The 23,255-nt window shown below is 53.8% G+C and overlaps 2 protein-coding genes across 4 annotated transcripts in view; both read right to left on the minus strand.

Annotated features, from left to right (window-relative positions):
• Positions 1-6,350: 6,350 nt before the first annotated feature.
• On the minus strand, positions 6,351-14,004 carry SYT5 (synaptotagmin 5). 3 transcript variants are annotated; one of them, XM_025367167.1, is made up of 9 exons: positions 13,680-14,004; positions 12,507-12,630; positions 11,772-11,944; positions 9,563-9,682; positions 9,267-9,434; positions 8,730-8,897; positions 8,390-8,507; positions 8,025-8,158; positions 6,351-6,940 (listed from the first exon to the last, which is right to left on the minus strand). In XM_025367167.1, the coding sequence occupies exons 2-9, from the start codon at positions 12,583-12,585 to the stop codon at positions 6,740-6,742; spliced, it is 1,161 nt and encodes a 386-aa protein (XP_025222952.1). In that variant the 5' UTR covers positions 12,586-12,630; positions 13,680-14,004; the 3' UTR covers positions 6,351-6,739. The 3 variants fall into 3 exon arrangements, with proteins under 3 accessions (XP_025222952.1, XP_025222953.1, XP_025222951.1); XM_025367168.1 differs by having other exon boundaries at positions 12,507-13,843; XM_025367166.1 differs by lacking the exon at positions 11,772-11,944 and having other exon boundaries at positions 8,390-8,504; positions 12,507-13,843.
• Positions 14,005-14,807: 803 nt separating this feature from the next.
• The window catches only part of PTPRH (protein tyrosine phosphatase, receptor type H), a 45,616-nt gene continuing 37,168 nt past the window's right edge, over positions 14,808-23,255 (minus strand). The window contains exons 9-16 of the mRNA XM_025365900.1: positions 22,028-22,118; positions 21,465-21,555; positions 20,300-20,376; positions 20,058-20,192; positions 19,694-19,816; positions 19,334-19,494; positions 15,596-15,731; positions 14,808-15,483 (exon numbers count right to left, since the gene is read on the minus strand). Coding sequence (XP_025221685.1) covers positions 15,334-15,483; positions 15,596-15,731; positions 19,334-19,494; positions 19,694-19,816; positions 20,058-20,192; positions 20,300-20,376; positions 21,465-21,555; positions 22,028-22,118 — 964 coding nt within the window. The 3' untranslated portion in view covers positions 14,808-15,333. The remainder of the gene's footprint in view (positions 15,484-15,595; positions 15,732-19,333; positions 19,495-19,693; positions 19,817-20,057; positions 20,193-20,299; positions 20,377-21,464; positions 21,556-22,027; positions 22,119-23,255) is intronic.

Consider the following 23,255-nt stretch of genomic DNA (forward strand, 5'->3'; position numbering starts at 1 on the left):
GTCTGAATGAGGCACATCTCTAGATCACCCCAGCACTCCGCACTGGGCTCAGCGCCCAGGGAAACTTGGCTCTCTGCCTCCTTTCCTTGCCCAGACACATGAGCTTAGACCAATCACCCTTTCTGAGCCTCAGTCTCCTGCTCTGTGAGATGGGAATGTAGCGTGTAGCTGGCAGAGGGGCAGCGGATCTGCCTCCTGAGGGCAGATCTGGGCACTGGGAAGACAATACTCACTGGGGAAATAAAGGCTGAGACCTCAGCAGTTCCTGCAGAATCAGCCTGGCTAACCAGCCCCTCCCAGGCCAGCTCTAAGCCTGCAAGAGCCCCAGATCCTGGCTTTCTCTCTGGAGAATTAATGCCTTTCCTCCCTATTTCTCCCACTCCCCCAGCATATTCTCAGCAAACGAGCCAGAGTGATTTTTTGAGACGGAGTCTTGCTGCGACGCCCAGACTGGAGTGCAGTGGCGCGATCTCGGCTCACTGCAACCTCCGCCTCCCGGGTTCAAGTGATTCTCCTGACCCAGCCTCCCAAGTAGCTGGGACTACAGGCGTGTGCCACCACGCCCACTAATTTTTGTATTTTTATTTTTTGTGTGTGTTTGTGTGTGTGGGTATGTTTTTTGTTTGTTTGTTTGTTTGTTTTTTGAGATGGAGTTTCACTCTTGTTGCCCAGGCTGGAGTGCAATGGCACCATCTTGGCTCACCACAACCTCCGCCTCCCGGGTTCAAGTCATTCTTCTGCCTCAGCCTCCCGAGTAACTGGGATTACAGTCATGTGCCACAACGCCCGGTTAATTCTGTATTTTTAGTAGAGACAGGGTTTCTCTGTGTTGGTCAGGCTGGTCTCCAACTCACGACCTCAGGTGATCTGCCCGCCTTGGCCTCTCAAAGTGTTGGAATTACAGGTGTGAGCCACTGAGCCTGGCGAATTTTTTTTTTTTTTTTTTTTTGAGACGGAGTCTTGCTCTGTCGCCCAGGCTGGAGTGCAGTGGCATGATCTTGGCTCACTGCAACCTCCGCCTCCCAGGTTCTAGCAATTCTTCTGCCTCAGCCTCCTGAGTAGCTCGGATTACAGGTGCCCGCCACCAAGCCCTGCTAATTTTTGTATTTTTAGTAGAGATGAGGTTTCACCATGCTGCCCAGGCTGGTCTCGAATTCCTGAGCTCAGGGAATCCACCTGCCTTCGGCCTCCAAAAGTGCTAGGATTACAGGCGTGAGCCACCATGCCCAGCCCCAGTGATTTTTTTGTATTTTTAGTAGAGACGGGGTTTCACCATGTTGCCCAGGCTGGTCTCAAACTCCTGACCTCAAGTGCTCCGCCGGCCTCAGCCTCCCAAAGTGTTTGAATTACAGGTGTGAGCCACTGCACCTGTCCCAGAGTGATCTTTAACATAAATAAAATAATGTCTCCCACCTCTTCAAATCCTCCAAATGTTTCCACCGCACCTGGACACATTCCCAGCTCCTTAGCTTGGCTCCCTATGCCCTATGCAGTTATCCACCCCTGAAGCCACACCAGCCTCTTGGCTCCTTGGAGAACACACCATGCTGTTTGAACCCCAGGGCCTTTGCAACTTGGGGTTCTTTTGCCTTGAATTCTCTTCCCCCTCATCTTTAGTAGCTGGGACCACAGGCAAGTGCCGCCATGCCCGGATATGTATGTATGTATGTGTGTATGTATGTGTGTATGTATGTGTGTATGCATGCATGTGTATGTATGCGTGTGTATGTGTATGCATGTATGTGTGTGTGCATGTGTGTATGTATGTGTGTGTATCTCTGTGTGTATGTGTGTGTGTATATGTGTATGTATGTATGTGTGTGTATGTGTGTATGTGTGTGTGTATGTGTGTGTGTGTGTGTGTGTGTCTGTATGTAGCGAAAGGGTCTCACTAGTTGCCCAGGCTGTTATTTATTTATCTGAGACGGAGTTTCACTCTTGTTGCCCAGGCTGGAGTGCAATGTCGCGATCTCGGTTCACTGCAACCTCCGCCTCCCCGGTTCAAGCGATTCTCCCACCTCAGTCTCCTGAGTAACTGGGACTACAGGCATGCACCACCACACCCAGCTAATTTTGTATTTTCAGTAGAGATAGGGTTTCTCCGTGTTGGTCAGGCTGGTCTCAAACTCCTGACCTCAGGTGATCTGCCTGCCTTGGTCTCCCAAAGTGCTGGGATTACAGGCGTGAGCCACCGTGCCCGGCTTTATTTATTTATTTAAGACAGGGACTTGCTCTGTTGCCCAGGCTGGAGTACTTCAGCCTGAAACTCCTGGGCTCAAGCGATCCTCCCACCTCTGCATCCCTAGTAGCTAGAACTACAGGCACATTCCCCCATACCTAGCTAACTTTACAAATTTTAAAAATAGAGATGAGGTCTCACTTTATTATCCAGGCTGGTCTCAAATCCTGGGCCCCAAGCGATCCTCCTGCCTCCCAAAGTGCTGGGATTACAAGCCTGAGTCACTATGACTAGCCTGTTTTCTTTTTCTTTTCTTTTCTTTTTTCTTTCTTTTCTTTTTTTTTTTGACAAGATCTCCTTCTGTGGCGCAGGCTGGAATGCAGTGGCATAATCACAACTCACATCAGCCTCTAAATCTTAGACTCAAGCAATCCTCCCGCCTCAGTCTCCCGGGTAGCGGGGTCTACAGATATGCATCACCATGTCCAGCTGATTTTTTTTTTCTTTTGTAGAGACAGGGTCTCACTATGTTGCCCAGGCTGGTCTGGAACTCCTGGGCTCAAGCGATCCTCCCGCCTTGGCCTCCCAAAGTGCTGGGATTAAGGCATGAGCCATCGTGCTTGGCCTTGTTTTCTTTTGAAATTGGTGTAAAGCACACACACTTTTTTTTTTTTTTTTTTTGAGACAGAGTCTCACTCTGTCGCCCAGGCTGAAGTGCAGTGGCCGGATCTCAGCTCACTGCAAGCTCCGTCTCCCGGGTTTACGCCATTCTCCTGCCTCAGCCTCCCGAGTAGCCGGGACTACAGGAGCCTGCCACCTCGCCCGGCTAGTTTTTTTATATTTTTCAGTAGAGACGGGGTTTCACCGTGTTAGCCAGGATGGTCTCGAGCTCCTGACCTTGTGATCCGCCCGTCTCGGCCTCCCAAAGTGCTGGGATTACAGGCTTGAGCCACCGCACCCGACCGCACACACACTAATAATTGGGAATGACATTTAGTACACTCACAATGCTGTGCAACCATCACCACTGTCTAGTTCCAGAACTTTCTCTTCACTCCAAAATAAAACCCATACCCTACTTACCTCCTCATTTCTTTCTCCTCAGTCCCTGACAACCACAAATCTTTCTGCCTCTATGAATTTGTCAGTTCAGGAGGTTTCTTTTGGAAGGAATCTTGCACTATGCAGCCTTCTGTGTCCGCTTCCTTCACTTGGCATGATATTTTCAGGACTCTCCTATGCTGAAGTATATGAATCAATGCTTCCTTCTGTTTTTATGACCTAATAATATTCCACCGTTTTTCTCCCTAACCTTTGCAAGCTTCATTCCTTCTTGTCATTCAAGTCATGGCCCAGATGGCACCTCCTCAGGAAGGCTGCCCCTGTCCACCCTCCCTAAATTATCTCAGCCCTTTTACGTTTTGGTCCCAGTGTGGACTGCCATTTGTAATGGTTTTGTTCTTCTACCGCTCTGCTTTCTTGTTGAGATGGAGAACCAAGGACCCCATTGTCATCACCTAAATCAATCCCAGGATTTAGAGACAGGTTTTCTGGCTGTGTGATTCTGAGCATTTCACAGGAATTCATTCTCTCTCTCTCTCTCGATGGAGTTTTGCTCTTGTTGTCCAGGCTGAAGTGCAATGGCACGATCTCGACTCACTGCAACCTCCGCCTCCTGGGTTCCAGCGAGTCTCCTGCCTCAGCCTACCTAGCAGCTGGGATTACAGGTGCCCACCACCACACCCAACTAATTTTTGTATTTTTAGTAGAGACAGGGTTTCAGCATGTTGGCCAGGCTAGTCTTGAATTCCTGACCTTAGGTGATCCGCCCGCCTCAGCCTCACTTTTACAGGTGTGAGCCACCACGCCCAGCCCCAAATTCTCTAAAGCATAGTTTGGGCTCATTTGTCAACCAGGAATAATGATCATGTTTATTTCTTTTTTTTTTTTCTTTGAGACAGAGTCTCGCTCTGTCACCCAGGCTGGAGTGCAGTGGCTGGATCTCTGCTCACTGCAAGCGCCGCCTCCTGGGTTTACGCCGTTCTCCTGCCTCAGCCTCCCAAGTAGCTGGGACTACAGGTGCCCGCCACCTCGCCTGGCTAGTTTTTTGTATTTTTTAGTAGAGACGGGATTTCACCGTGTTAGCCAGGATGGTCTCGATCTCCTGACCTCATGATCCACCCATCTCGGCCTCCCAAAGTGCTGGGATTACAGGCTTGAGCCACCGTGCCCGGCCGATCATGTTTATTTCATGAGTTTGCTGTGAGGATTATTATTGGCAGTAATAATAGTAACATAAAGAGCTGTCTTCATAAAGACATGCTCTACACCAATACACACACACACTCACACACATGAAAAGTTACTGAATTCCCTTGGAGAAAAATTTAAAATCTCATGGATATTATAATCTGTGTAGCTGTTCTATTTTCACTTTCCCCATTGGCTACCAGGAAGCTTAGGAGCAAGTTTGTTTGCTGCCTCCTTTTTTGGTATGTGGGGGTAATTTTTGCCTCATTCTCCACTTAATCTTCTGCTCAGAGAGTTCTCTGGCCAAATCTTACAGGTCTTTGTTCACCACCCAAAATTCTGTATGGGATGAGATAAGGTAGAAGCCAATGGAACTATCATCTTTGCTTGAAACAGAGTAGGAGGCAGCATTCGTTGAAAGAACAATGAGGTTGGTGTGGCGGCTCATGCCTACAGTCCCAGTTACTCAGACAGGAGGATTGCAGGAGTTTGAAACCAGCCTGGGCAACATAGCAAGACTCCATCTCTCTAAAAAAAAAAATACCCAGGCATGGTTGCATGTGCCTGTGGTCCCATCTACTCAGGAGTCTGAGGCAGGAGGATCCCTTGAGCCCAGGAGGTTGAGGCTGCAGCGAGCTATGATTGCACCACTGCACTCCAACCTGGGGACAGAGTGAAACCCTGTCAAAAAAAAGAAGAAAGAAGAGGCTAAGGCAGGAGAATCGCTTGAACCCGGGAGGCGGGGGTTGCAGTGAGCCGAGATTGTGCCACTGCACTCCAGTCTGGGCAACAAGAGCGAAACTCCGTCTAAAAAAAAAAAAGAAAAGGAAAGAAAAGAAAAAAAGGGCTGGGCGTGGTGGCTCACGCCTGTAATCCCAGCACATTGGGAGGCAAGGTGGGCATATCACGAGGTCAGGAGATCGAGACTATCCTGGCTAACACGGTGAAACCCCGTCTCTACTAAAAATACAAAACAATTACTCGGGTGTGGTGGCGGGTGCCTGTAGTCCCAGCTACTCCAGAGGCTGAGGCAGGAGAATGGCGTGATCCCGGGAGGTGGAGCTTGCAGTGAGCCCAGATCACACCACTGCACTCCAGCCTGGGCAAAAAAGCAAGACCCTGTCTCAAAAAAAAAAGAAAAGAAAAAAGAAAGGAAGGAGGGAGGGAGGGAAGGAAGGAAAGAAAGAAAGAAGGAAGGAAGGAAGGAAGGAAGGAAGGAAGGAAGGAAGGAAGGAAGGAAAGAAGGGAGGGAGGGAGGGAAAGAGAGAGAGAGAGAGAAAGAAAGAAAGAAAGAAAGAAAGAAAGAAAGAAAGAAAGAAAGAAAGAAAGAAAGAAAGAAAGAAGAGGGAAGAAAAAAGAAAGAGGTGAAGTTGAAATCATTGGCTTTCCTTGCTTAACTCCATCCTCTCTCGCAGGCTCTGGCGATTTTATTCCCTGGCTCCGTGCCTCTCCTTTGTTTTGATGACAGTAAGTCGCTTGGGGGGTCAGGTCTGTGTTTGCATCTATTCTGGGGCCCCAGCACTCAACAGAAGACCTCAAGGAATATGGAATGGAAGGAAGGAAAAAAGAGAGGGAGGGAGGGATGCAGAAATGGGTCTGAAAATCGATGTGAGTCATGGGTGAGCAAGCGAGGGGATAAATTCATGGACAAGCAAGGGAATTCTCGCGGACTCCTCACAGCTAACGTGTGGCAGGAGTTATTATTATCCCAACATTCTCCAGAGGAGGAAACCCAGGCTCAGAGTGGTGAGTGAGGAATGAACCGGTGAGAGTGTGAGGGAGTCCATGGGGCCAGGCCAGTCTCTCTCAGCGGCTTTCAGGACGAAGTGCACGTTGCCCTGCGTGCGCCCATTCCTGCAAATGAGGTTTCCTCTTGGGCCCCAGCCCATGCCCACCCCCATCAAGGAGTATGGGCCCAGGCCACCGCAGTTGCTGAAAATTTATTTGGCCCCAGGAGCAGTGCAGGGACGGGCTGTGTTGGAAGAGAGAGGAGAGCAGACGAGGATGGCTGATTGTCAAAGCAGGGAGCACGACCCGGGGGCAGGAGAAGCCAAGCTGCCTTCCCTTCCCAGGGGTCCCTGGGGCGTCTGGGTGTGTCCGCGGGGGTCGGGGGAGTGTGCTGGACCGTGGTCGTGATTGGCACCGTTGGGGGTGAGAAGGCAGGAATGGTTCAGATGGTTGGGGTGCAAGGTGGGGGGAGGGTAATGGGCAGAGGAAGCTTACGGGTAGGGCTGGCTTGGCTTTGGCCGGTCTCGGGAGTCTGGGGTCAGGGGCTAGAGTCCAGGCTTGGCCAGCGGCTTCGGGTGGGAGTCAGGGCGCAGGCAGCAGCCTCACTCGGTCCGGCGGCCGCAGCGAGTGCCACTGGGCAATGGGCCGCCGCGGGTTGGCCAGCATGTCCGCCCAGTGGCGCAGGCCAGCCCCGCCGGCGGCCGCCCCCACGGCCACCCTCCCGATGGCCTCGTTCTTGCCCAGCTTGTCGTAGTCCAGCACGGTCAGCTCCACCTGCACCTTCTGGGGGGGGCGCGGGAGGAGGAGGAGAGAGGGGCGTGAGGGGAGGAGGCCCGGAAGGGGCAGTGGCCACCTTCACAGCTGAGGGTACCTCTCGCTGCCACCCGAGGGCTCGGGGCCCCGGAGCTCGGGACAGGGGAGGGGACGGGAGGGACGGAGCCTGCGGTGAGGAGGCGGCTCTGGCGCCTTTCTTCCTGAGCAGCCAGGTTTCTAAGGAGATGAACCCTCAGGACAAGGTTGCAGAGCGTGTGTTCGGCGCCTCTTGGGGGAGCAGCCTCCTAAGAGCCGCAAAGCTGCAGAACTTTAACAGGGGCCGAGCTAGGGTAGGCGCCATCCCTAAAGAGGTAAGGGGAGGTCTCTTTTTCTTAGACCCATATTCCTGAGGAGGGCGGGGCATCCTGGTGCCACGTGGGGGGCGGGGCATCCTGGTGCCGCGTGGGGGGCGGGGCATCCTGGTCCTGCTTGGGGCGGGGCATCCTGGTCCTGCTTAGGAATGGGGCATTCTGGTCCCGTTTTGGGGCGGGGCATCCTGGTCCTGCTTAGGAGTGGGGCATTCTGGTCCCGTTTTGGGGCGGGGCATCCTGGTCCTGCTTGGGGGCGGGGCATCCTGGTCCCACGTGGGGGGCGGGACATTCTGGTTCTGCTTGGGGGCGGGGCATCCTGCTCCTGCTTAGGGCGGGGCATCCTGGTCCTGCTTGGGGTGGGGCATCTGGTCCTGCTTAGGAGTGGGGCATTGTGGTCCCGTTTGGGGGCAGGGCATCCTGGTCCCGCTTGGTGGGGCAGGGCATACTCATCCTGCTTAGGGTGGGGCATCTGGTCCTGCTTAGGGGTGGGGCATCCTGGTCCCGCTTAGTGGGTGGGGCATACCGGTCCTGCTTAGAGGAGATAGGATGCCCACATCCAATTTTAAGAAGTCTCTTCCTGGAGTGGAGGAGGCTTCCTGGTCCTCATAGGAGGAAACAGACGGAGAGCATAACTTCAGAGCCCCTCACCTGGTTTCTAGGGAGATGCTAAAAAGTCTCCCTCCGCCTAGCAATGGCGATTACTAAGGGTCTGGGCTTTTGGAGAACGGCAGGTTTGAGCTCACCTGGACTTGGTCACAGGGCACCTCGAAGCTGAAAGCTTCGTTGTAATAGGGGTTCAGAGTGTTCTTCTTGATGGTGGTTTTCTTCTTCCGCACCTTTTTGCCGCCCTGCAGCAGGTGGACCTTGACGTATGGATCTGGGGAGAGGAAGGAGGAGTCTTATAGCTCTCCACTGCTGAGTTCTTGGGCCAACATAGAAACACCTCCTACACCCTTCGGGTCTCCGTAGCTCTATCCCAAAATCCATGCCTTCCACGGCAGCCTGGGCCTCCCTGTCCCCGAAGAAACCCTCGGGGCTCAGAAACTGCCAGAACGAGAACCCACCCCACGCCATCCCCACACACCCCACTCCGTTGCTTCCCACACACCTGACAGTCCTCCTACGTCCATCTTCTTCAGGTTTTTAGCCTCCAGGACGATGACGGTGAGCTTCCCGGCCGTGGGGACATAGCGGAGGGAGAAGCAGATGTCCCCAAGTTTCTCCTGCTGAAAGAAGGAGAGGGGCCCATCACCGGACCCCGGCTCCACATCCATGCCCCCTCCATTTGTCTTTTCTCCCCACACTTTGGAATGGAACGGTCCACAGTTAAGGACCCAGGGGTACAATCCACGCCGCCCCGAGGGTCTGGAAGGCCTATGATCTGATTGGCTCAAGATATTGTGGGCGGGGCCTGGGGCGTGGCTCGGGGCGTGGTCGCGCATGCTCACCTCCTCCCGCGGAGCAGCCTGCAGCTCCCGCCAGGTCTGCACCGGCCGCCCCAGGTCCACGGAGCTCATGGGGACCCGCACCTCCCCGATGGCGTCGTTGCGAGAGAAGCGGTCGAAGTCGTACACCGCCATGACCAGCACCCTGCCCCCCAGCTCCACGTAGGGGACCTGGAGTGCACAGAGAATCCGCAGTAGAGAGCAGGAAGTCAGACATAGGGTGAGGCACAGCACGTCCAGAAGGCAGGCGTGGAGTGAGGCAGCGAGGGTCCAAGCGAACAGTTGGGGGAACTCAAATGGGGAAGTCCAGGGATCCATGGGGGAAAAAAACACGGGTCAGTGGAACCCAAATAGTACCGCCCAAGGACCAGGCTACAGCCCAGGAGTCAGCAGTGCCCAGAGTCCAGTGGAATAGCCCCAGAGCGGGTAGCTGCCACCTGAGCTGTGGCCGCCTGCAGGAAAGGTGGGAGGGGTCTGTCCCCAGTGTTCCAGGGACCGGGCGCAGGCTATGGAACACGGGGCCTGAGGGCAGGAGCTCACCTTGAAGGCAAAGGTCTCCCCAAAGTGAGGGTTCAGCGTCTGCCGATGCACCTTGGTCTCATACCGCCTCCGTTTGTCCGGCAGCAGGTAGACCCGCACGTAGGGGTCCGAGGAGCCACCCAGATCCAAGGCTGCCAATCCCTCTGCTTGCAGAATGCCCACCAGCAGCTGCAGGGCCCAGGCACGGTGGGGGAGACGGGGAACACTAGTCTTAGCCTCCCTTCCATGGCTCCTTTCAGAAGTGGTTGGAACCCCTGGGACCCTCCCTCCAAAGCATCCCCTGCCTCCACACCCACCTGGCCACTCTGGAAGTCATAATCCAGGGAGTACTGCAGTCGTCCTAGCTCATGCTTGTCTGCCACCTGCTGCCCTGGCCCGGATGGTGCTGGCTCCAGCTCCTCCACTTCTGGCTGTACCTTAGGGAGCCAGGGGTAAGGGTAGGTGAAGTCTTCCCCTGATAGCAGTATCCTTCAGGTTCAGAAGCCAAGAGAGGCTCACAAGTCCCTTGGGCTATACGTGAGCGCTCACAGGCTAAGCAGAGTCAGTATTTGACTAGAGATGTCTGCCACAGGCAGGAAATAGACACGATAACACAGATGCAGTATGTTTGTGAATGTTTGATTAGTGGTGTCTGCTATGGGCAAGGACTAGACATGTGTTTGTCATGCTTAGATTAAAACAAGTACTGATAGTGTCCCATTGCCCAGAGGAATAATGCAGGTTGTATTTCACATGCTAATGGATGTATCGGGGTGCTAGTCCAAACTGCCATGTTTACCTGTGATCTTAGCACAGCAAAACATGGAGGAGAAATGGCATATTTACTGTATATTTGCTATTCTAAAGTAGAATGAAAAAGCAGAAGGTCTCCTTAACCTGGGACAGCAATTCTTAAAATTCAATGTAAACCTGAATTCCCCTGAGTCCTGTGACAAAACGCCTGAGGTCACCTCTTCAGGGATGCTGACTCAGCAGGTCAGGTGCTAGCTCCAGAATTTGCATTTCAACAAGTACCCTGTGTGATTCTGCTGCAGTCTTTGAACATCACTGGTTTAAGGGATAGGGATGGGGCTGGACACCAGGACCCTAAATGGCATCTTTACCGATACTAATTGTAACAGCTTCTTATTGAGAAGGAAGGAGGGGAAATACCAAGTTAGTGACTGCAAACTTGAGGTTCAGAGAGGGACAGTGAATTCTCCAAGGTCACACAACCGGGAAATGGTCTCTTTTGGTTGGAAACCTAGGGCTGTCTGGCTCCCAGGCAAACATTGCACTCTGCACTGAGAGACTTAATTTTCAGACCCTGCGGTGACCACTTTCCATTCCAACAGCCTTGTCCAATGCAAATCTCTTTTATCCTCTCTGGGCTGCTGCTGCACTGGCCTCCTCCCTGGATTCCTCGCCGCAGATCTGTCCTACATGGGGGTTCCAGAGGAGTCATCCTAACACCATCTGACCCTGTCCCTCTCATGCTCAAAACATATTTGTAGCTTTCATCACCCTCATGACGTGGATACTGCTGAGTTCTCCAGACACTTCACTCCAGAGTGCAGCTATTGTGAAAAACGACTCTTTGTTCCCCAAATAAGCCTCAGAATCTGGATATGGGGCCTGAATCTGGATATGCAGCCTCAACACATGCTCCAACTTGGACTAGAATGTCCTTCTCTCTGGTCTCAGTTAACTCTGTTCCTTGGGTCTCAGTGCAGACGTCACCTCCACCATGCTCCTCTGTCTGATCCTCTGTTTTAAAATTTTTCTTAGTGTAAATACGTCTCATTCTCCAAAAGGAATCAGCACATTTTAAAGTATTCTGGCACAAAGCTGGTTTTCAGCTTTCAAAGCCATTTATTTATTTATTTATTTATATATTTATTGGAGACAGAATCTTGCTCTGTCACCCAGGTTGGAGTGCAGTGGCGCGATCACAGCTCACTGCAGCCTACACCTCCCCATTTCAGTGCCTCAGCCTCTCGAGTAGCTGGGATTATACCATGCCACCACGCCTGGCTAATTTTTTGTATTTTAAGTAGAGACAGGGTTTCATCATGTTGCCCAGGCATCATGTTGCCCCCCGGGTCTAGAATTTATGACCTCAGGCAATCTGCCCACCTCAGCCTCCCAAGTGCTAGGATTACAGGTGTGAGCCACCGCACCTGGCCCAGAGCCAAATATTTATACGTTTCTGTAGATTTCTATACAGTGGGATGCCTTTTCTGTGCTCCTATGAGACCCTGTAGTACGCACATATTACCCTGTGTGGTGAGTGTCTGTGTCAGTGCCTGACTACCCCACCAGACTGGGAGGTTCTTGTGAACAGCAGCTAGTTCTGTTCCATCTCCAGGTCCCCAGAGTCCAGTTGAGGGCTAGATACACAGGGAGGATGAGCCAGTAAGGTGGGTTCCTATAGGAGGGAAGGGAGCAGGGACTGGGACCAGCTGGGCCATTGAGAGGAGCAGGGTGTGGGAAGGGGCCGGGTAGAGGGGCTGGGCTGGGCCACACCTTGTCTATGTAACTCTGGCCCAGCCCCTTCACTTCCTGAAGGTGGACCTGGGCTTGGGCCTGGCTCTTCTTGCCCGTCCGCCTCCGACAGCGCTTCCGGTAGAGACAGAAACAGCAGCTCAAGACGAGGAGGCTTGAGACCAGCACGATGGTGGCCAGGGCCCAGGGGGGCACTGCAGAGGGGTGGAGACAACACACACTGAGGCCTGGGCAGCGCGCGGAAGCTGGAATGCTGGCGTCCTTTTCCCTCCAGCCATTTTCATTCCATTTCTTTCCGCGTTTTTCTTCCACCTAATGTGGCCTATAGAGAGATTCGATGCCCTAACCCAGGCTGACACCATCTGGATTTGCTTGCCTGTTAGTTCTGCCTTTCCTTACCCGCCCCCGCCCCCCATTTCTGCTCAACTCCTGATGCTTTTTAGAAGAAGCCCTGCTCCTCATCGGGCCTGTTTCCTTATCTGTAAAAGAAGGGCTAGGTGGACCTTCCAATTCTAAGATCCCATTCCATGCAACACCCCTCGATCCGGTTTCGATTTTCGTTGCAAATTTGTTCCTTCCTTTTTCCCGATTTCTTTCGCGTTCTAGTCCAGGATGACGACCCGGAATCCCAGCCGGATTTTCCAGCCCGCCTGCCCAAGTACACCCGTCCGAATCCTGCCCCTCGGAATCCTGGCCAGGCTTTCTCTCTGCTCGCTCCCCCCCACCCCTCACCGTCTTCCCCCGGGTCTTGCTCACCGGGGCTGTGGCTGATGCGACTGGAGTCGGGAGGCGTGTCGGGCGATGGAGGCCCCGGGGTTGGGGGCTCCGGGAACATGGTGGCGGGTTCCTAGAGTCTTTTCTGCAGAGGCACTCAAGCACCCTAGTCCCCCATTCCCACCCCAGACGTCCATTGAGCCCCACGCACAACAAAGAACTCCAACTCCCATGAGGCCCATGCACGAACAGCCGCACAGAAACCGGACAGCCACCGCGAGTCATGCTGGGAGTTGTAGTTTCAGCCTCCCTGCGCTTGAGAGGGGGGTGTCCAGGACCTAGTTGAATCCCAAAGGGATACCCTCTTCCTCCACGGCCCCACAGGCATCCCGCTGACTTCTGCCTTGTCCTCGCCCCTCCGCAGGGCCTGAACCGGAAGCGGGCGAAGGCAGGCGTGGGAACCAGCGGACCGCGTTGCCCAGAGCAACAGCCTGGCTCCTCTCGAGCGGGGTGGGAGCAAAGCTGGTTGCCCGGGCAACGGTCTGTTGCCAGGACAACGGGCGGGGCTGACGCACAGACGCGGAGTCCCGGCGGGGCAGGCTCGCTCCGGGGCCCACTGGTGCCTAGGAACCCCCCGATAGCCCGACTGGGATCCTGAGGTCCCGCGAGGTGGGGAGGGGCAGCCTGTGGTCCGAGCGGCCACAGCCGACTGCTCCCTCCGCACCTGGTCCTGGGAGCTGAGATGCAGGTTCCCTCTTCCCTCTCCCCAGTTTTGCTGGAGGGCGGGTTGGGGGCTGCCCGGTGCCTGTGCTGAGCCCCCCTCATCCTTCTTGGCCTGTTGGTCTCTCCACGCATCCGTGCTGTCTTCACACCTGCTCTCGTGACCGCCTCGGTCTCCACGCTGTCTCTTGACCCCAAATAGGCGTCTTCCCTGTGTCTGCCTCCCCATTCTGCCCGTCTCTCTTGCCTATCGCCTGGCCTCTGTCCCCAGGGTCTCTCCCCCTTCGTTGCGCCTGCGCCCCCTTCCGCGCCCTCGGCTCTTTGTCTTCTCCATACCTGACTCGCGTCCCCAAATCTGTGTCTCTCCGCTTCAGGCTCCAGCCCTCCCACTGTCTCTGTTGGTCCCCCCAGTGCCCCAGCCCCCACTCCCACACCCCTTGCCTCTAGGGATGCGGATGCGGATGGGCTGAGGGCGGGGGTCCCAGCAGCTCCTACCTGCTCGGCGGCTGGACGGGACGCTCCCGGGAGACGCGGAGGCGCCAGCCCCGCCCGGACCCCGCCCCCCTCACGTGGGCGGTGGCGCTGTCCCGGGTGCTGATCGCGGAGCTCGGCCGGGCGGGGGAGCAGCGGAGCGAAGCCGGATCCCGTGCGCGCGTGTGTGCCCGTGTGCGTGTGCGCGCGTGTGCGGTGTGTATTGTGTGTGCCCGTATTTGGTCTCGAGTAGGCGGAAAGCCCCGCCCCGCCCCTCCTCCCGCCTCCACCGGGGAACCTCGGTGACGCCCACAGATATTTATCCTGGTGCCTTAGAATTTTCTGCCTTCTGGTCCAGTCGTTGGCCGTCCAGACCACTCCGCTCCTCCCGCCCCAACACACACGACACACACCCTGTATAGCCCGAAGAACGGCATGCCAGGATACTCAGTCCTAGGACCTAGGAGACCCTAGACGCTCACTGGAGACCCAGACTCTGCGGGGTTCAGCATCAAAGTACCCAGCTATCAGCCCCCAGACATCGCCCTCTAAGTTCCCCTAACACCAGTCCCAAGAGGCGGCCAGTGCGGTGACTCACACCTGTAATCTCAGCACTTTGGGAGGTCGAAGCAGGAGGAATGCTTGAGCCCAGGAGCTGGAGACCAGCCTGGGCAACAGCAAAATCCCGTCTCTACAAAAATGAGTCCGACGTGGTGGTGCGTACCTGTGATCACAGCTACTCTAGAGGCTGAGGTGGGAAGATAACCTGGGCCTAGGAGGTCAAGCCTGCGGTAAGCCACTGCACTCCAGACTGGGCAACAAAGCAAGACCATGTCTCAAAAACAAAAACAAAAACAGAACAAAACAACAACAACAACAAAAAAAAGAGTAAAAGAAAAGCTCAGAAAGCAAGTCCCCAAGTACCTAGCTCCGGCGAGCCCTGTCCATACTGCCCAGATCCTGGACACAGACGTCTGGACTCTGCCTTCTCTGAGAGACTCAACCACCCAAACCTACATTTTTTCATGTGCCAATGTGTGGGTCCCTCTAGTCCCCTCCTGGACGTTTGCCTCTATCCCTAGATACCAGGAACCCGTCCCTACTCCCAACCCAATATTATTTCCGGACCCAGAAATCCATGGGACAACTGTCTCTGGGGAGAACAGTGATTTAATAAATTATGGGATAGAAGGAAAAATATATGTGGATGGTGGGGTGCAGGGAGACCTTGGGCACAGGGACTCCCTCCGACCTCAGATTATAGAAGACTGATTTGGTTTCTGAAGTAAAAGCAGAGCAGGATCCTGCCTGCCTTTGGTCCTCAAGTAGCCAGAACTCCAGACCCAAATTCCTTCCTGCCTCAGAATCCAGGCTCTAGTCTGTTTCTTCCCGTATCCTGGACTCCCAGCTTCCTCCTCCCTGAAAGACCTAGGAAGTCCAAGCTACCATCTCTCTCCTTCAAGGAACCAGAAATCCAGATCCCCAGCTCCCATAGGGTTCATCTGAAGCCCATCAGACCATTCTCTCCTGGGGAAACCAGAGTTTGGGATTCCAGTCTCCTCCTCCCACAGCACCTAGGAGTCTGGGAGCCCAGCCCTCTGCTCTTCTAGGAATCTGGGCTCAAGTGGGCGTTCAGAGCTTGAGGATGCCTGGGCTGCCGACCCAGCCCTCTCGTCACTTAGACCTCCAACTTGTGGGCCTGGATGGCGGCCACATTCTCATAGATGAGATTTTCGACACTCTCATAAATGACTTCCTTCTTGGCTGGGGCCTGGGCTGACTGTTGGAGGAACCGCAGGATGCACTGGTGCAGAAACACGTACTGAGCCTGGGAAACGGGCATGGGAGTGAGGGGCCTCCCCCCAAATCTGGGCTGTGTGGAGCCCCAGGGTACCTCCACCCACCGACTCCCGTCCTGTGTCGCTGAGGGGCTGCCTCACCTCAGTCTGCACCATCAACGGCCGGCTCTCTCTCATCTTCCTCACAAAGCTGAAGGGCCCAAGGAGACCCTGGGACTGCAGCTGCCGGAGCAGGACGTCCAGGGCAATGAGGGTACCTGTGCGACCCACGCCAGCACTAGGCAGAACAAGGGAAGGGTCAGACCAAGGCGGCAGGAGTGCGAGGGTCCGGGGTCATGGCTGATTGGAGGGATCTGTGTTTGAATGATGACAATAACTATGCCTGCTCATACCTGTAATCCCAGCACTTTGGGAGGCTGAGGCCAGTGGATCACCCAAGGTCAGGAGGTCGAGACCAGCCTGGCCAACCTGGCGAAACACTGTCTCTACTAAGAATACAAAAATTAGCCAGGTGTGGTGGCACACGCCTGCAATCCCAGCTACCTGGGAGGCTGAGGTGAAGAATTGCTTGAACCCAGGAGGTGGAGGTTGCAGTGGGCTGAGATCACACCATTGCACTCCGGCCTGGGTAACAAGAGCAAAGCTCCATCTCAAAAAACAACAACAGCTGGCCGGGCGCGGTGGCTCAAGCCTGTAATCCTAGCACTTTGGGAGGCCGAGACGGGCGGATCACGAGGTCAGGAGATCGAGACCATCCTGGCTAACACGGTGAAACCCCGTCTCTACTAAAAAGTACAAAAAACTAGCCGGGCGAGGTGGCGAGCGCCTGTAGTCCCAGCTACTCGGGAGGCTGAGGCAGGAGAATGGCGTAAACCCGGGAGGCGGAGCTTGCAGTGAGCAGAGATCCGGCCACTGAACTCCAGCCTGGGTGACAGAGCGAGACTCCGTCTCAAAAAAAAAAAAAAAACAACAACAGCAACAACAGCAATAACAACAAAACTATGCCTAGAGTTCCTTCCATCTGTTAGGCTCTGTTCTAAGTGCCTGATGGGCCTTCTTCGCTCCTCCCAAACCTAAGAAGTGGGATGTACTAGCACAACCTTTGTACAGATGGGGAAATGGAGGCTGAGTGAGGTGAAGTCCCATACCCCAGGCCACTCAGCTAATAAGTGATAGAGCTGGGGTTCAAACACAGGAAGAAGAACTCTCCAGCCATCATTGAATAATTCCTTTAAACACAAAATTAGTCTTTCGTTTTGTTTTGTCACGCAGGCTGGAGTGCAGTGGCATGACCTCGGCTCACTGCACCCTTGACCTCCTGGGCTCAAGTGAACCTCCTGTCTCAGCCTCCTGAGTAGCTCGGATCATAGGCACACACCACTGCATCTGGCTAACTTATTAAATGTTTTTATAGAGACGAGGTCTTGCCATGTTGCCCAGGCAGGTCTCAAACTCTTGGACTCAAGTGGTCCTCCCACCTCAGTCCCCTAAAGTGCTGGGATTACAGGCATGAGCTACTGTGCCCAGTGAAAAAATTAGCTGTTTTAGGTTGGGCACAGTGGCTCACGCCTGTAATCCCAGCACTTTGGGAGGCCGAGGTGTGTGGATCACGAGGTGAGGAGATCAAGACCATCGTGGCCAACATGGTGAAACTCCATCTCTACTAAAATACCAAAAAAAAAAAAAAAAAATTAGCCAGGCATGGTGGCATGCTCCTATAGTCCCAGCAACTCGAGAGGCTGAAGCAGGGGAATCGCTTGAACCCTGGAGGCAGAGGTTGCAGTGAGCCAAGATCACACCACTTCACTCCAGCCTGGGTGACAGAGCGAGACTCCATCTCAAAAAAAAAAAAAAAAAAAAAAAAAATTAACTATTTTAGGCTGGGCGCAGTGGCTCACGCCTGTAATCCCAGCACTTTGGGAAGCTGAGGCAGATGGATCACCTGAGGTCAGGCATTGGAGACAAGCCTGGCCAACATGGAGAAACCCCATCTCTACTAAAAATACCAAAATTAGCCAGGTGGAGTGGCAGGCGCCTGTATTCCCAGCTACTCAGGAGGCCGAGGCAGGAGAATCGCTTGAACCCGGGAGGCGGAGGTTACAGTGAGCTGAGATCAAGCCATTGTACTCCAGCCTGGGTGACACAGCGAGACTCCGTCTCCAAAAAAAAGAAAAAAAATTTAGCTATTTGAATGTGAGCAATTTATCACACTCAAAACATTGTGCAGCCTCCACCTCTATCTACTTGCAAAACACTTTCGTCACCCCTAAAGCAGACACCACGCCCATTAGGCCACCTCTCCCCATTCCCTGTCTCCCTCCAGGGCCTGGAAGCTACTAATCTGTTTAGTGTCTGTTGCTTTGGCTGTTCTAGATATGCTTCTGGACATGTATACTAATGGAATGATGTAATGATATCCACTCAACTTTAAAATGGGGGGGGGACATTGCTGGGTGTGGTGGTTCGTGCCTGTAATCTCAGCACTTTGGGAGGCCGAGGTGGTCGGATCACCTGGGGTTGGGAGTTCGAGACCAGCCTGACCAACACCGTAAAACCCCGTCTCTACTAAAAATACAAAATTAGCCAAGCGTGGTGGCACATGCCTGTAATCCCAGCTACTCGGGAGGCTGAGGCAGGAGAATCGCTTGAACCTGGGAGGCGGAGGTTGCGGTGAGCCGAGATCGCGCCATTGCCCTCCAGCCTGGGCAACGAGAGCGAAACTCTGCCTCCAAAATAAACAAATAAATAAATAAAACAAAATGGGGAGGACAATTTTGCCATGAGGCTGTTATGAAGAGCAGTAGGACTGTGTAAATGTTCACTGTCACTGAAACCAGAGCCCCAGTCTCAGGGGCTGTCACTCCTCCTCATCTCCCTAATAGTTACCGTTAGTTGAAATCTGACCTACGGGACTTCAGCATAAATATCAGGAAAGCGTCAGGTGCGGTGGCTTACGCCTGTCATCCCAGCACTTTGGGAGGCCGAGGAGGGCGGATCACGAGGTCAGGAGTTCGAGACCAGCCTGGCCAACATGGTGAAACCCCATTTCTACTAAAATTACAAATATTAGCCGGGTGCAGGGGTGAGCATCTGTAATCCCAGCTACTCAGGAGACTGAGACAGGAGAATTGCTTGAACCTGGAAGGCAGAGGTTGCAGTGAGCTGAGATTGTGCCATTGCACTCCAGCCTGGGCGACAGGGCAAGACTCCATCTCAAATAAAATAAAATAAAATAAAACAAAAATAAGTATCAGGGAAGCAGTTGATGGGGGAGGCCCCGCACTCCAGTACAAGGAAATGTGTCCAATGTTTCTCAGAATCTGTGACCACATCTCCATCTTGCGCCTTCATCCTTTCTCCCTTCTCTTCTGCATTCAACTTTCTCTGCCTTTAGCTTTTCATTTTTCTTTTTCTTTTTTTTTTTTTTTGAGACGGAGTCTTGCTCTGTTGCCCAGGCTGGAGTGCAGTGGCCGGATCTCAGCTCACTGCAAGCCCCGCCTCCCGGGTTCACGCCATTCTCCTGCCTCAGCCTCCCGAGTAGCTGGGAGTACAGGTGCCCGCCACCACGCCCGGCTAGTTTTTTGTATTTTTAGTAGAGATGGGGTTTCACTGTGTTAGCCAGGATGGTCTCAATCTCTTGACCTCGTGATCCGACTGCCTTGGCCTCCCAAAGTGCTGGGATTACAGGCGTGAGCTACCGCACCCGGCCCCTCCTTCTTTCCTTAACTGCTTCACATCCCCCTTTATCTTCTGCATCCACCTCCTCCTTCTCTCCCTCTTCCACCTCCCCTGTAAGTTCCCAGGGTCCCATCTAATACCATCGTCTGAGCCCCAAGGGAGCGGTTCTCTCAAGACCAAGGGTCCTGGGCTGGTCCCCACCTGCAGTGTACAATGGGTGGGCCTCCCTCCGTGGTCTGATCCAGCCACTGCCGGAGCATCCTCCAGAAAGCCAGCAAGATGTCTGGGGAGGAGGGAACGCCGTGGTCTGGCCAGGCCTGGTAGTGGAATTGCCGCACGGATAGCGTCTTCTGTTCCGCCACCTGGAAGGAGGGAGCGCTCACAGGCTCTGGAGATGAATGTAAGGAGGACCCGGCTTCTACCACTAGGAGTGGGTTCCCTGGGGCACACTGCAGCTCCTCAGAGGAGTGAGTGGAAGGTTGGAGTTGGTGGAGGGTCCTGGAAGCATGGCATATGTCACAGGAGAAGGCTGAGGGCCAGGACGGGGCTGGACACACGCACCTGGAGGAGCTGCAGTTCCCGCACCGTCCAGTTCTCCATCACTTCCTCACCCACCAGGGTTACCTGCAGGTGTCCATGGGTGCAGGGCTGCGAGTCCAGAGGCCAGTAATGCTCACACTTCACCTGGGGGAGGAGGAGGGGTCAGAGAACAGAACTCTTCTTCCCCAGATCTGTGGGGTCTGCTTTAGGCCCCATATGTGAACCAGCAGATGGGCTGGGGGGGAGAGCGGGGAACAGGTCTACACTGAAGACACCCGGGGTCACCCTGGAGGAATCCGTGAGGTCTGGGTGTGGGGTCTACATTGGATCAGTGTTCGGGGCAGGGTCCTGCACCCAGTCAGCACCCAGGACTCAGATCTCTCACCCGGCCGGCCTCCATGCAGTTGGTCAGCATGACCAGGGTGTGGCTCTGCTGTTCCCACACCAGGCGCCAAAAGTCACCCACCGTCTGTGGCAGGGGACCCTGGGTGGCGATGAACTCCTGGGGGCTCCGGAGACCCTGGTTGAGGAAGGCAGGCGGGTCAGGGGGGCCTCTAGATGACCCCCCGCCAGCTCTGATCTCTCCAGGCCTTCTGGGCACCCTTTCAATCCCAACCACGACCTTACGGGCATGAAGCTGGCATTGATGTAGTCAGAGCCTGGCTCCTCGTGGATGGGCTTCAGGGGCACCCGGGACCAGTCATCTAGGAGAAGAGGCCAGCATTAGCCAGGCAGAGAGACCCAGAGAGGCACAGAGACAAGACCAAGACCCATGGACAGAAGTCATGCTGAGATGCCGGCAGACACTGGAAGCCATGCAGGGATTGGGAGGGGCGGAGGGACCCCAGCTGCAGGGAGCAGGCCAGGAGGACTCTCAAAGGGACCCACAGCCGGGTACAGTGGCTCACGCCTGTAATCCCAGCACTTTGGGAGGCTGAGGTGGGTGGATCACCTGAGGTCAGGAATTTGAGACAAGCCTGGCCAACGTGGTGAAACCCAGTCACTACTAAAAATACAAAAATTAGTCAGGCATGGTGGCGGGCCCTGTAATCCCAGCTACTAGGGAGGCTGAGGTGGGAGGATTGCTTGAACCCGAGAGGTGGAGGTTGCAGTGAGTTGAGGTGGCACCATTTTGCTCCAGCCTGGGCAACAGAGCAAGACTCTGTCTCAAAGGAAAAAAATGGGGAGGGGGGCCCAGGCACAGTGGCTTACACCTGCAATCCCAGCACTTTGGGAGGCCGAGGCGGGTGGATCACAAGGTCAGGAGATCAAGGCCATCCTGGATAACACGGTGAAACCCCATCTCTACTAAAAATATAAAAAATTAGCCGGGCGTGGTGGCGGGCGCCTGTAGTCCCAGCTACTCAGGAGGCTGAGGCAGGAGAATGGCGTGAACCCGGGAGGCAGAGGTTGCAGTGAGCTGAGATCCGGCCACTGCACTCCAGCCTGGGCGACAGAGTGAGACTCATCTCAAAAAAAAAAAAAGAAAAGAAAAAGAGAAAGAAAAAGAAAGAAAGAAAAGAAAAAGAAAAAAGTGTGTGTGGGTTCCCACGGTAGGAGGCAGGTCTTGTCTCTCANGCCTGGGCGACAGAGTGAGACTCATCTCAAAAAAAAAAAAAGAAAAGAAAAAGAGAAAGAAAAAGAAAGAAAGAAAAGAAAAAGAAAAAAGTGTGTGTGGGTTCCCACGGTAGGAGGCAGGTCTTGTCTCTCAAAGCGGGTAGGAGAAGGGGACCGGGATGGGGTACTGAGTAGATCGGGGCTGGGACGAAAGCAGCAGAAGCCCGAGACTCACAGGGCAGTACATTTCTGTAGCGGTTCTTGCCGTTGTTCTCCGGAGCTGACGCCACCGTCTGAGACTGGCTGTGGTCCACCAGGGACAGTTGCTGGGGGTGCAGGCAGAGGCGGTACCTGGTGTTGGATTTTCTCTACTTTCCCTCGAGGGTACCCCCCAAGCTCCCCTTGCCTTCTTCGACATCACCCCTTGTCTATCCCTTGCACCCTGAGATTCTACGGCACCCACCAACACAGAACATATGTGTGCCACCTGCCCTGTGGGGCATTCAGGAGGATTTAGGGAACCATGGGACTTCCTCAGGCAGGCAAGAAAGCAGGTGTCAGGGGAGAAAGGACTCACTTGCTGGGAGCGGAGAGAGTTACTTTAGGACTGACCCGCCATTATTTTAAGATGTCAGTGAGCGGAAAGATAACAAGCCTGGGAATCTCTGCACAATCCAGTGACTTACGCGATGCTGCTTTTGCTTAATCCTGAAAGCCATGAGGTCTGGCCAAGGGGTGGGGATTGGGGATTAGGCCACCGGAGGGAGGCTGAGCTCAGCCCTTCTGTCCCATCCCCACCTGGTACTCGTCTGCAAAACCGCAGTTGCTGTCCTTCTCATTCTTCCTGACGTGATCAGCGAAGTCTTCAGCCAGGATGTCCCCTGGGAAGCTACGGGTTTTGGGGGAGCAGGGAGAAAAGACCGTAACCTCTTTTAATCTTGTGCTTTTGAGGGCTGGGCACGGTGGCTCACATCTGTAATCCCAGCACTTTGGGAGGTTGAGGTGGGCGGATCACCTGAGGTCAGGAGTTTGAGGCCAGCCTGACCAACATGGAGAAACCCCATCTCTACTAAAAATACAAAAATTAGCCGGGTGTGGTGGTGTCTGCCTGTAGTCTACTAGCTACTCAGGAGGCTGAGGCAGGAGAATCACTTGTACCTGGGAGGTGGAGGTTGAGTAAGCCGAGACTGCACCACCAAACTCCAGCCTGGGCAACAGAGCAAGACTCTGTCCATTTCTCTCTCTCTCTCTCTCTATATATATATATCTCTCTCTATATATATAGATATAGAAATAGATATCTATAGATAGATAGATAGATAGATAGATATCCTTTCCACTCACTGAAATCTTATAATAATGGTATGTATATATATGTATACATATATATATGTGTGTGTGTGTGTATGTGTATATATATACACATGTATATTTTATATATATATAGCGCTTTTGGGATCAATGAAAAGGTGTTTTTGATCCAGCAATGCCACTCCTGGGTATATCCCCAAAATAACTGAAAGCAAAGACTCAAAAGCCTATTTGCATGCCCATATTTATAACGTTCAGGATAGCCCAGAGGTGGACGCAACCTAAGCCTCCATCTATGGGGGAACGGATAAACCAAACGTGGTCGAGCCATACAATGGACTATGACTCAGCCTCAAAAACAAGGGAGGCTCGGCGCGGTGGCTCACGCCTGTCATTCCAGCACTTTGAGAGGCTGAGCCAGAAGGATTGCTTGAGCCCAGGAGTTTAAGACCAGCCTGGGCAACACAGCAGGACACTGTCTCCACAGAAATTTACGTATTAAAAAATCAGCCAGGCATGGTGGTGCACAACTGTGGTCCCAGCTACTCGCAGGCTGAGATAAGAGGATCACTTGAACCAGGAGATCAAGGCTGCAGCGAGCTGTGTTTGCCACACTAGACTCCAGCCTAGAGTGAGATCCTGTCTCAATTTTTAAAACTAAAATTAAAACATTAAAAAAAGTTGCTTGACTTCATGGAACTTCAGCTCTTTCTCA

Source organism: Theropithecus gelada, chromosome 19, assembly GCF_003255815.1.
Source record: "Theropithecus gelada isolate Dixy chromosome 19, Tgel_1.0, whole genome shotgun sequence".
Taxonomy (NCBI): domain Eukaryota; kingdom Metazoa; phylum Chordata; class Mammalia; order Primates; family Cercopithecidae; genus Theropithecus; species Theropithecus gelada.

Bases quoted from the DNA above. Each gene is read 5' to 3' on its own strand.
- SYT5 (XM_025367166.1), bottom strand. From the start codon at position 13,319: ATGCGTGGAGAGACCAACAGGCCAAGAAGGATGAGGGGGGCTCAGCAC. The intron at 8,898-9,266 runs GTGAGCTCCTGC...TGTGCACTCCAG, and splicing joins GGGAGACCTTTGCCTTCAAG to GTCCCCTACGTGGAGCTGGG. The intron at 8,505-8,729 runs GTGAGCATGCGC...TTCTTTCAGCAG, and splicing joins AGGCTGCTCCGCGGGAGGAG to GAGAAACTTGGGGACATCTG.